General features: G+C 27.7%; 1 protein-coding gene across 2 annotated transcripts; it reads right to left on the minus strand.

The window, feature by feature from the left end:
* Window positions 1-22: 22 nt before the first annotated feature.
* LOC105170659 (protein ALP1-like) lies at window positions 23-4,746 on the minus strand. Of its 2 annotated transcripts, XM_020696623.2 has the most exons (4): window positions 4,613-4,746; window positions 4,349-4,507; window positions 4,012-4,146; window positions 23-1,248 (listed from the first exon to the last, which is right to left on the minus strand). In XM_020696623.2, exons 3-4 carry the CDS (start codon window positions 4,139-4,141, stop codon window positions 215-217), a joined length of 1,164 nt encoding a protein of 387 aa, XP_020552282.1. In that variant the 5' UTR covers window positions 4,142-4,146; window positions 4,349-4,507; window positions 4,613-4,746; the 3' UTR covers window positions 23-214. The 2 variants fall into 2 exon arrangements, with proteins under 2 accessions (XP_020552282.1, XP_088740947.1); XM_088884821.1 differs by lacking the exon at window positions 4,613-4,746 and having other exon boundaries at window positions 4,349-4,604.
* Window positions 4,747-13,595: the final 8,849 nt, after the last annotated feature.

Raw genomic sequence — 13,595 nt, forward strand, 5'->3', positions numbered from 1 at the left:
TACACACTACTACTCGCATACGACATGAAATATAAAATCTATATAAAATTATACAAAACTCCATCACTCTGTTCCAACTATTACAGTCATGTAGATCCTCAGAGATTTTCATAGAGCAATTTGATGTCTTAATTCTATTACTTTAATTTCTCTTTGTAGTTCATCTAGTTATTCCTCTCATGACATGCAAGATTTTGTTCTGGCAGTCGCAATGTTATCTCCCGGAAAAGTATGTCGAAAGTTTGTCCCTCAAGATCGAGCCCCCCTTGTCGACTGATTCACAAACCTCTTGCATGTATCCCGGATCATGTTGGAAAGACGAGGGCAGCTCTTCAAGATCTTCAGCCTCCATGTCTATGACAATGTTGTGGAGAATGCAGCAAACGAGAATAAACCTTGGCAACTTATGCTTGTCGGGTCTCCACATATCCCCTCTGATCATCCTCCACATCTCCTTCAGCCTCGCCAACGCCTTCTGAGCCACATAATGAGTAGCAAGAAGCCTCTTATTGAACTCAACTTTTGCTTCTGAAAGTTCCTTCTCTTGGTATGGTGTCACAAGCCAAGGCAATAATGGGAAGCCTGAATCGCCGACTATGTACTCCCTTAACTCCGTTTCTTTTGATAAGCATGCCTTGTTCCCTTTCAACTTCTCCCCTTTCTGACATTGTTTGAAGAAATTCGAACTCTGGAGAATGGACGAGTCGTTCATCTTTCCTGGATATCCAGCAACTATGTCCCGGAACCTCAGATCAGGGTCGACGATCACCTGGAGGATCATGCTGTGGTTCTCCTTACGGTCAAGCCAAGTGTCGGCTTCTTGATCGGATGAAGTTAACAGCATTGTTATATGGGTTGTGTCGATAGCACCGCAGCAATTCGGAAGACCTCTGATTTTCTCAAACTTGCTCTTTATCTCGGTCATTTCCCACTCCGCGGAAGGCCATCGGAGGTGGTGAAGCCCGTTTTCTTCAATGGCCTCTACAAAGCGCCACGTCACTTGTGAGACAGTTGAGTGGTGCGTCCCAAATGAGTCCCCAATAGAAATTAATGAATTGCCTGACCCGAGTCTTCTTAGTGCTAAGGCCACCTGGTCGTTTAACGACATTGGATTGCCGTTAGCGAAAGCAAAATGTGTTTTAGCCATCATGTGCTCCTTTACTAGTGAACATATGTAGTCAAAAGTTTTTCTGGACAATCTGAAAGTTGATTTGAACTCATCCAATCCCTTGGACAATGAAGAATGGCCTGCAGACAGGTAAAGAAGATTGCACTTAACTTTATAAGGTCTTTACGTAATAAAATCAAAAAGCACTAATAACAAAGTTAAAAGAATGCTCAACAAGTTGCAATGCAGCGCGAGTGAAAAACCTCAAGCAAAGTGAAGAGAGACAAAGTCCACCTCAGTTTTAGTTTGTAATGCTGTTTTGCTCTCTCATCTTAATCTAGAGGTTCTCAGTCTCTTCTATGTATTACAGTATACTTTACACCTTGATTCTTCTCACCGTCGAGGCATATAATGGAAATTCAGAATAGCCTTTTGCTTAAATAGCAATTCAGTACAAAGAAGACAAATATCGGTTAAACAAGATGCTTTATTCCCTCCATTACTTAATCCATGAAGCATGATGCCCTTAATATGCTAGTTTATAACCAGAGACTCGTCTTTATGTACTTCATCGTAAAACGCTACTATTTGAAACGAGCACAGTTCCGTTCTTTAGAAGAAAAGTTAAGTCCTAATTAGTCTATGTTTATTATTGTCACCACTTCTTAGCAAAAACTCCTGCAAGTAATTTGAGAATAAATTGACAATATGTTTATCACCTATTTTTATATCTATATTTCCTTCATGAAAGACAAATTTAAAGCATCTATTGCATATAGATAAACACATGAAACTTAAGTAAGAAATTTCAGCTTCTGAAGGATAATAGAAAGAGAAAAACATTAGCAGCAACGATCTCTCTCTTGAATCTTCCTTGTCCATGCAACATAGGGACGCCACTGTCTCAATAATTTATTCATTATCTATCAGGAGCCAATTGGAAGCAAGTTTTGCAGCTCTTCCTTCGACACAAAAGGAAAAAGGAAAAGGAAGAAGAAATAGACAAGAAAACAAACCAAAAGAATCAAAATAAGGACTTTTACGACGAAAGCTGACAACTTTTGTTGTTGACACGACAACAGATAAAAGATAATGTCTATCTCCATGATGCTTCTGTTTTATGTTTATGGGCTGTTCATTTAACACTCGAAAAGCTTCAATGCACCAAAATATATTAAATTTCTGCTCCACTTAGTCCGATCTTCTTACTAATTGGACATGTAAATAATTCTGTGCAACGCATAACAAATTCTTCTCAAGGCAGACTAGCGTACTGTTCTACACATAATGCACAGAATTAATCTCACAACTATATCCAGGTAAAAGTAGTAGGTAAAGATGTTGCTTTTGTTGTTAATAAGCTAGAATACACAAGAAAATTAGAAGTGTAAAGTAGGTTAAGCAACTCACTTGGACTACTATCCCACAGCTTAAAGGTTCAAAGCATATTCTCATATAGGTAAACTAGGATAAAGCATCACTAATCTATCAGATAAACAGGCTGTTCAAGTATTGTTTCAAATCCTAAGAATTGAGTATTTTTCACAAGTTATTGTTTTTTATTACAAGGCACTATGACTTCTTTGTTAGTGTGGGTTCTTAGTTGAGGATGATCAGGATAGCCTGTTATCTTCATAAACGTATAAGGATCAACAGGCCTATTTGGATGACTTAAATATCCACCAGAAGAAACACGGCAGCATGCAACTCTTATGAATTCCTCAAATCAAATTTAAAGGGCTAAAGTTATTCCAAGTAATGTTGTAAGTCAATTAAAATTAGACCAAATGCATTTTCCTTTACTTATATCGGATTTACTCACACATGAAGTGTATGTCTCTGTTATATGATGTTTGCAAAATTATCAAACACCTCTATGAAAACTTTAAGACAACAAAGGCTCAGATATTAGCATATGGAAGACCTTCTGAACCTCCGATGCATTTTACAAAACTCGTTGTAGTATCTTGGTTCAATAGTACCAGCATATAAGCTTGCCTTCGGTGTAGATAAACTCCTCCTCAATGCTCTATTACGAGTGTAAGAGACATGAATTGATTGTTGATTTCAACATTTAGCAGTAGAAAATGTTAACTTAAACCACTGGATAAGTGGCAATGCAATTTTCTGTAGTGTAGCTTTTAATCAGAAGAACCGACTAACTTCATATGCCTAAGTGAATGTATATCTTCGTAAGTAAATTTGTTGACAAGTATCACCAAACAAAAAGAAGAAATACTCTGTTTCACTGAAAAACATAAGAAAGAACTTTTCCTTGAAACAGCTATCTATTAAGTTCCATATTGCCCACTGAATTAGCTTATTCGTTGAACGAAATAGCACATAGAGCAAATCGAATCTACATAACAATTGCAGATGGTCAACATTTTCGTTTATTCTCAATCAGCGCAAAATTAGCAAACCAGAGATGGAAACAAAAGAGCTTTCTTATATTGCGCCTGTTACTTGCTCGAGATGCTTCAACGCAAAACACAATCGGCAAATGCAAATTCCCTTCTAAAGTCATGAGTTAATCAAACAATAAACTTGAACTGCTCACCGTATGTTCTACTGTCATCAGGTAAAAGAATATGCGGCATTAGTCGCAACTCAGCAGTTAGGGGGAAATGAATTAATTAGGGATCCTACTTCAACACATTAACTTGCAATCGCCAAATCGTCAACAATAACAACAACCAAATGCCGGCCGAAAAATTGACTTAAGGGAAACAAATTCTCAATATCCATCAAGGGCAGATGATGAAACGCTCCCAGCAAAGCTTAAAGTGATCAACAGTACCAAAAGAGAATATTCAACGTATGATAAAGATTACACTTTAAACATTGCAAAGACACAGTGAACTGCTGAAGAATTCGAAAAAGAAAGAATTTTTTAACATTACCTGCAAATTTCATTGACAAAACATCCCACCATTCAGCAGAGACTCCCTGTGAAGACCCAGAAACCAACAACTTCTCTTCTGCTTTCTTCTCCACTTTCCTCTTCTTTCTATTCCCACTCACAGGTCCCATCACTCCTGATAAAAAACACCCAATTGAATCAAAACCTAGAAAATCACACTAATTTCAAAAACAGACAGAAATCAACACAACCTTGTCAGAATTCAAATATAACTCACACCCAGTTGTGATAAACCAAGATTGGAGACCATGGACATAAAAAGATCATGAACAAGCTATGGAAACACGGAACATGCAAGAACAAAAATATATATGTACCTGTATATATTTAGCCTGCATATACAGGTGATTAGCTAGAGAGTGTCGATGGTTTCTCTGTCTGTGTGTGTGTATTTGGTGTTTGTGTAGCATGCAAATTGAAAGAGGCTGTGTTAAAGGAGCAGAGCGCAGGTGCTTTAAAGGGAATTTACGAGAAATCTGAACAAAAACACGTATTTTGGGGATTAGTGTTCTGTTTAAAACAATGTGCAAAGAGAGATGAGAGGCATGAACACAAGTGGAGGCTAGAAAGACTATACTTACATGGGTTCTGAATTTTTCACCGTGAGAGAGAGAGAGAGAGGTGATTAATATAGTATTATTACCAGGAACTAGATTTGATAAATGAAATACAAACGTTTGTAGGTTTCATAATTTGACTTACCAACGAATGAAATAAGAAATAGACAAAAGTGCAAAAATAGTGAAGACTATGAAGTCATAATGGGATTGAAGGAAATTACAAGTAAAGTAGCACTTATTATTCTATGGACAAGATGTTAAAAATAATGTTAAAAGACGAGTGAAACTTAAATACTAAATTGTTTGTGTTTTCTACATGTAATTACGATATATTTAATACTTAATAAATTTACTTTTCTTTTCGAAAAAAATAAAAAAAAAAGTCAGATTTATTGTTAAATGCGAAATTTTTAAATCGTATGATCATAACACAAAATTTATTGGCAAAATGACAAATATCAAAGACTAATTTGTTTCTTGAATTTTATACTGAAGTTTCGTGCAAATATTAAATTACTCATATACGCTTACATATTCATTAAATATTAGATGATAATTTTTCATATACAATTATATATTTTTTAAACATAAATGCGAGATGTATTTGTCTTTAATTTCATGAATTACCTTTGTTTTTATGAATGAGGTCTTTGCTAGATTGGTAAAGTTAATATAAATTTTGTACTTTATTTGTACTTTTCTAATATAATTATGATGGAATCATTCACAAATTCACAAAATAACTATTTCTTTATAAAATAAAAACAATATCAATGGCGCTTTTTGTAATACGCCATTTCTAAATAGTATTGTGATATTAACAATTCAACAAAAGTTAAAGACCAAATTACTCTTTGAATTTTATTGAATTTTTCACGCAAATAGTAAATTTCTTATATACGATTACATATTTATTAGATATTGAATAATAAATCACTAGTATATAAATATATATATATATATATACTAAATACTAGAAATCACATGTAATGCACGTGCATTGCGCACGATGTCTATTATTTCATTAAAATTACTACAATATAATAATAGAAATAAATTTATACCGTAATAGACACCTCATAAATAAAAGATATTATTAACTTCCAAAGTCAGTAATAGCTAGTTTGAAAAACCTGATAAATTTACTTTTCTTCTGAAAATTTTAAAAAAAATCAATTGTATTTATATAACGTGTCAGACTTTTAAATAGTATTGTCACAACACAAAAATTTATCGACAAAATGATGAATATCAAAAATTAGTTTATTTCTCGTATAATGTATTGAAGTTTCACGCAAATAGCAAGTTACTTATATACGATTATATATATATATTATAGTATCAAATAATAAATTACTTGTATAAACATTAATGCAAGATATATTTTGTCTTCAACTTCATAAATTACCTTTGCTTTTATCGATATAGTGTTTACCTAATTAGTAAAGTTGATATATATTTTGTCTTAAATTTTATTTGTGCATTTTCAATAACAATGAAATCATTTGCAACTTTACAAATTAATTTTTTTCTTTGAAAATTTATAATAGTATATATATTGCATTTATTATAAAACTCCATATTTCTAAATCGTATTGTCGTATTAACAAAAGTCAAAGACCAAATTATTCATCAAATTCTTTACTTAAAGCTAACGCGAAAAGTAGATTTCGCGTATACTATTACATATTCATTAGATATTGAATAATAAGTTACTAATATATGAATATATATTTACTCAACCCTAGTAAGAATCAACGCTCGCACATTGCACGTTTTTATATTATTTCAATAAAATTATTACACTGTAATAATAAATAAAGTATAACATAATAGGTAGATACTTCATAAGTTAAAGATTTTATTTATATTTAAAAGTACATAGTAGCTAGTTAAAATTTTTGATAAATTTACATTTTTCTGAAATTTTTTGAAAGTAATAATAATAGTTACATTTATTGATATAAGACGTGGAATTTTAAATCATAAGGTCACAATTCAAAAAAAAAAAATTTAATGTTTGAAGTATTATGGTTGTTCCCTAGTAATAATTACATTCGAAACACACAAATATTAATGTTTTAAATTATTAAAGTTATTACCCTTATTGACTTTATATTTGCAATTGAGATTAAAGAAAAAGAATAGATACAAAGAAGAGCCATAACCATCCAACAAACAACCCCAAAAAGCTTAAATTAACAATATAATTGAATTTTTCATTAATAATAATTCAAGTCCATATAATATTGTTTGGAGAAAATATAACATTTATTTTCTAAAATAATCAACAGAATATGTATCATTTACAATGGGACCTAATATTTCACAAAGTCATTAAAACAACAATATTTGAGATTTTTGAATTAAAAATTATATAAAAATTAAAAAATATTCAAATTGAACAAATATATATATCTAAACCACCATATACATATATATATTTATAACCGCATTTACATGTCAAAATATGGTCACATTAATATTGAATAAATATGTAGACCCCAAAAGGAATTGCTTAATATTTGTAAAACATCCATCAGAAAAAAAAAAAATTGCTATTGACTACAATATTAGTGGCTATGGCTAAAAATTATGGTAAAATGACTATTATTAATTACGGTTAAATAATATTAATGCAAAAAAAAGTAGCTTTTCCACTATGAAAAAATTATTTGCCACTCCTAAGAGCCATGGTCAAAACATTTACCATGACTTTTAGCCAATAGTTGAAAATTACTAGTGTCAGCTATATATGTTATCCTTTACCGTGTGAATTATAAGCTATAATATATTAATAAATTAACCTTGTGAATATTAATTATTCATTTTGATCATATTATAAAATTGTAGAAGATTTACTGAATTATTACCTTAAACAACAGTATGTAAGATATTCCCTACTAATATATGATATATGATATCATATATACAATTATATAGATACGTGATGGGTGATTTTGCAATGGATAATACGGTTATTATACTTCAATATATGTATATTATTATATTACAAAATATATATTCTGCATACATTTATAATTTTTGTATGTATTATTTCTTCATATAAAAAAATTAATTACTACGTATCTTTATTAACTATTTAGTAGTTGGGTATCTTATACATGCACGCGTGCATGCACGCACAACTATACAGATATATATATATATATTTATATGTGTAATAAGTGTGTATATGATAGTCCTCGTTCAAATTTATTTTTATGAATTGATATTTACTTATTTTAAAGAATATACATTTGTTGCAAATATAAAATGTAATAAATAAAGAAGAATACAAATATTTATTTTTTAACCGAACTTAAATAATATCTTTTATAGTATTCAATACATTATAAATTTATTTTATTATTATAATATAATAATATTGAAACAACATAAATCACTTGCAATTCACGTGATTCTTACTAGCGTTTAAAAAATATAAAATCATATATATATATATATATTAGTAAGTTGTTATTCAATATATAATGAATATGAGACCATAAATGAGCTGAGTTGCATGAAATTTCAGTAAAGAATTCAATAAATAGTTTGGTTTCTGACTTTTGTCCTATTGTTAATAGGAAAAAGCGATTTAGGAATATACCGTTTTATAATAAATGCAGTGGATATGATTCTAAATTTTTTTAAAAAAATGTTAATTTGTAAATTGCGAATGATTCATCGTTTACATTCAAAGGCACAAATAAAGTTGAAAAGAGATAATACTCTTTACTAATCAGACAAAAACCCCATCAATAAAAGTAAAGGTGATTTATGAAGTTGAAGAAAAATACATCCCGCATTAATATTTAAATAAATGTATAATCATATATAAGTAATTTACTATCTAATATTTACTGTGTATGTAATTATATATGAGTAACTTGCTATTCATGTAAAACTTCAATAGGAAGTTTGAGAAATAGGTTAGTTTTTGATATTTGTCGTTCTATCAATAAATTTTGTATTGTGACCATATGATTTAAAATTTGGCTTGTCATATCAATAAATGCAATTAATTTCTTTTCCTTAAAATTTTCAGATGTAAATTTATCAAGTTTTTCAACTAGCTATTATGTACTTTGAAACTTAAATAATATATTTAATTAGGAAATACCTATTATATTATAATTTTATTTTATTATTATAGTATAGTAATTTTATTGAAATAATATAAAGCACGTGCAATGCATGTGCCTTGATTCTTACTAGTGTTTATTGAATCTATATTCATATGCTAGTAATTTATTATTCAATATTTAGTGATCAATATGCCACAATATATGAGAAACCTACTATTTGTGTTAAATTTTAGTAAAGAATTCAACAAATAGTTTGGTCTTTGATTTGGTCGTATTGTTAATACGACAATGCGATTCAAAACTATGATGTTTTATAATAGATGGAATGAATATTATTTTAAGTTCAAAGAAAAATTTAATTTGTAAAATCGCGAATGATTCCATCGTAATTACATTTGCGTACAAATAAAGTTGAAAACATAATTATATGTATCAACTTTACCAATTAGACAAAAACCTTATAGATAAAAGTAAAGGTAATGGATGAAGTTGAAGACAAAATACATCTTGCATTAATATTTCACAATATAATCGTATACAAGTAATTTATTATATAACATTTAATGAATATGTAATCGTATATGAGTAATTTGCTATTTGTGTGAAACTTTAATACAAAATTCGAGAAATAGTTTAGCCTTTGATATTCGTCGTCCTATCAATAAATTTTGTATTGTGGCAATACAATTTAAAAATTTGACATGTTACTGTAAATGCAATTGATTGCCGTTTTAAATTTTTTGAAGACAAATAAATTTATCAAGTTTTTTAACTAACTATTATATAGTTCGGAACTAAAATATTATCTTTTATTTATGTAGTACATATTATGTTATAAATTTTTACTTTATTATTACAATGCAATAATCTTATTGAAATAATATAAACTGCGTGCAATGCAAGTGCATCGCACATGATTCTTACTAGTGTTTAATATATTAACATACAATAAGTTATGATTCAATATTTAAGGAATATGTAATCTTATATAAGAAAGTTATATTTGCACGAGAAATTCAGTAAAGAATTCAACAAATAATTTGGTCTTTGATTTTTGTTGAATTGCTAATATCACAATACGATTCAGAAATGATGTTTTACAACCGATGCAATTGATATTATTATTATTATTATTTTCTTTAAAAAAAAGTTAATTTGTGAAGTTGTGAATGATTCCATCATAATTACATTCAAAAAGCACAAGTAAAGTCAGAAGACAAAATATGATATGTAAAAGCAAAGGTAATTTATAAAGTTAAAGATAAAATACATCTCACATTTATGTTTACTATTTAAAAAATATATAATCGTATACGAAAAATCATTATATATCTAATATTTAATGAATACATAATCGTATATGAGTAATTTGCTATATACACGAAACTTCAATACAAAATCAAGAATCAAATTAGTCTTTGATATTTGTCGTTTTGTTGATAAATTTTGTGTTATGACGCCACAATTTAAAAAATATTGCATGTTACAATAAATGCAAATGATTTGTCCTTTTAATTTTTTCAAAAAATAAATAAATTTATTAAGTATTGAATGATTGATGTTGTAATTGCATTTAGAAAAACAAAAACAGAGTGTTTCTTTACTTGTTTCCTTAAATCTCATAAAGACTTTATATTCTTCACTATTTTTGCACTTTTGTCTATTTCTTATTTCATTCATTGGTAAGTCAAATTATAAAACCTACAAACTTTTATATTTCATTTATCAAATTTAGTTCTTGGTAATAATACTATATTAATCACCTCTCTCTCTCTCTCTCTCTCTCTCTCTCTCTCTCTCTTTTCTGAAATTTTTTGAAAGTAATAATAATAGTTACATTTATTAATATAAGACGCGGAATTTTAAATCATAAGGTCACAATTCAAAAAAAAAAAATTTAATGTTTGAAGTATTATGATTGTTCCCTAGTAATAATTACATTCGAAACACACAAATAAAATTAGACAAAATATATCTCGATTTTGTATATAAATCAAAGACCTCATCAGTAAAAAGCAAAAAATATTTATGAAGTTGAACACAAAACAAATCTAGCACTAAGGTTTAATAAATATATAATTGTGTAAAAGTATTCATTATCTAATATTTAATGAATATGTAATCGCATGAGTAATTTAATATTTGTGTGAAACTTCAATACAAATTAGTTATTAGTCAGTGTGTTGCATGGACATAAAAATTTCAAATTAAAACCATCTAGCATTTAATATTAAGTAATGAAGAAGATTAAATTTCATATGAAATAATTAATGTTTTAAATTATTAAAGTTATTACCCTTATTGACTTTATATTTGCAATTGAGATTAAAGAAAAATAATAGATACAAAGAAGAGCCATAGCCATCCAAAAAACAACCCCAAAAAGCTTAAATTAATAATATAATTGAATTTTTCATTAATAATAATTCAAGTCCATATAATATTGTTTGGTGAAAATATAACATTTATTTTCTAAAATAATCAACAGAATATGTATCATTTACAATGGGACCTAATATTTCACAAAGTTATTAAAACAACAATATTTGAGATTTTTGAATTAAAAGTTATATAAAAATTAAAAAAATATTCAAATTGAACAAATATATATATCTAAACCACCATATACATGTATATTTATAACCGCATTTACATGTCAAAATATAGTCACATTAATATTGAACAAATATGTAGACCCCAAAAAGAATTGCTTAATACTTGTAAAACATCTACCAGAAAAAAAATTACTATTAGTTACAATATTAATGGTTATGACTAAAAATTATGGTAAAATGACTATTATTAACTACGGTTAACTAATATTTACGCAAAAAACTAGCTTTTCCACCATGAAAAAATTATTTGGTACTCCTAAGAGCCATGATCAAAACATTTACCATGATTTTTAGCCAATAGTTGAAATTACTATTGTTAGCTATATATGTTATCCTTTACCGTGTGAATTATAAGCTATAATATATTAATAAATTAACCTTGTGAATATTAATTATTCATTTTGATCATATTATAAAATAGTAGAAGATTTACTGAATTACTACCTTAAACAACAGTATGTAAGATATTCCCTACTAATATATGATATATGATATCAACAAGTATATAGATACCTGATGGGTGATTTTGCAATGGATAATACGGTTATTATACTTCAATATACGTATATTATTATATTATAAAGTATATATTCTGCATACATTTATAATTTTTGTATGTATTATTTCTTCATATAAAAAAATTAATTACTAAGTATCTTTATTAACTATTTAGTAGTTGGGTATTTTATACACGCACGCGCGCTCGCACGCACAACTATACACACATATATATATATATGTGTGTGTGTGTGTGTGTGTGTGCGTGTAATAAGTGTGTATATGATAGTCCTCGTCCAAATTTATTTTTATGAATTGATATTTACTTATTTTAAAGAATATACATTTCTTGCAAATATAAAATGTAATAAATAAAGAAGAATACAATATTTATTTTTTAACCGAACTTAAATAATATCTTTTATTAGTATCCAATACATTATAAATTTATTTTATTATTATAATATAATAATTTTATTGAAACAACATAAATCACTTGTAATTCACGTGATTCTTACTAGTGTTTAAAAAATATAAAATTATATATATATATATATATATATATATAGTAGTAAGTTGTTATTCAATATATAATGAATATGAGACCATAAATGAGCTGAGTTGCATGAAATTTCAGTAAAGAATTCAACAAATAGTTTGGTTTCTGACTTTTGTCCTATTGTTAATAGGAAAAAGCGATTTAGGAATATAGCGTTGTATAATAAATGCACTGGATATGATTCTAAATTTAAAAAAAAAATATTAATTTGTAAATTGCGAATGACTCCATTGTTTACATTCAAAGGCATAAATAAAGTTGAAAAGAGATAATACCAACTTTACTAATTAGACAAAAACCCCATCAATAAAAGTAAAGGTGATTTATGAAGTTGAAGAAAAATACATCCCGCATTAATATTTAAATAAATGTATAATCATACATAAGTAATTTACTATCTGATATTTACTGTGTATATAATTATATATGAGTAACTTGCTATTCATGTAAAACTTCAATAGGAAGTTTGATAAATTTTGTATTGTGACCATATGATTTAAAATTTGGCTTGTTATATCAATAAATGCAATTAATTTCTTTTTCTTAAAATTTTCAGATGTAAATTTATCAAGTTTTTCAACTAGCTATTATGTACTTTGAAACTTAAATAATATATTTAATTAGGAAATACCTATTATGTTATAATTTTATTTTATTATTGTAGTATAGTAATTTTATTGAAATAATATAAAGCACGTGCAATGCATGTGCCTTGATTCTTACTAGTGTTTATTGAATCTATATTCATATGCTAGTAATTTATTATTCAATATTTAGTGGTCAATATGCCACAATATATGAGAAACCTACTATTTGTGTTAAATTTTAGTAAAGAATTCAACAAATAGTTTGGTCTTTGATTTGGTCGTATTGTTAATGCGACAGTGCGATTCAAAACTATGATGTTTTATAATAGATGGAATGAATATTATTTTAAGTTCAAAGAAGAATTTAATTAATAAAATCACAAATGATTCCATCGTAATTACATTTGCGTACAAATAAAGTTGAAAACATAATTATATGTATCAACTTTACCAATTAGACAAAAACCTTATAGATAAAAGCAAAGGTAATTGATGAAGTTGAAGACAAAATACATCTTGCATTAATATTTCACAATATAACCGTATACAAGTAATTTATTATGTAAAATTTAATAAATATGTAATCGTATATGAGTAATTTGCTATTTGTGTGAAACTTTAATACAAAATTCGAGAAATAGTTTAGCCTTTGAT

The sequence above is a fragment of the Sesamum indicum genome, linkage group LG9 (genome assembly GCF_026168435.1).
Source record: "Sesamum indicum cultivar Baizhima isolate 11 linkage group LG9, ASM2616843v1, whole genome shotgun sequence".
NCBI classification, from domain to species: Eukaryota; Viridiplantae; Streptophyta; class Magnoliopsida; order Lamiales; family Pedaliaceae; genus Sesamum; species Sesamum indicum.

Bases quoted from the DNA above. Each gene is read 5' to 3' on its own strand.
- LOC105170659 (XM_020696623.2), bottom strand. From the start codon at position 4,141: ATGGGACCTGTGAGTGGGAATAGAAAGAAGAGGAAAGTGGAGAAGAAA. The intron at 1,249-4,011 runs GTAATGTTAAAA...ACCTGTCTGCAG, and splicing joins TTTGTCAATGAAATTTGCAG to GCCATTCTTCATTGTCCAAG.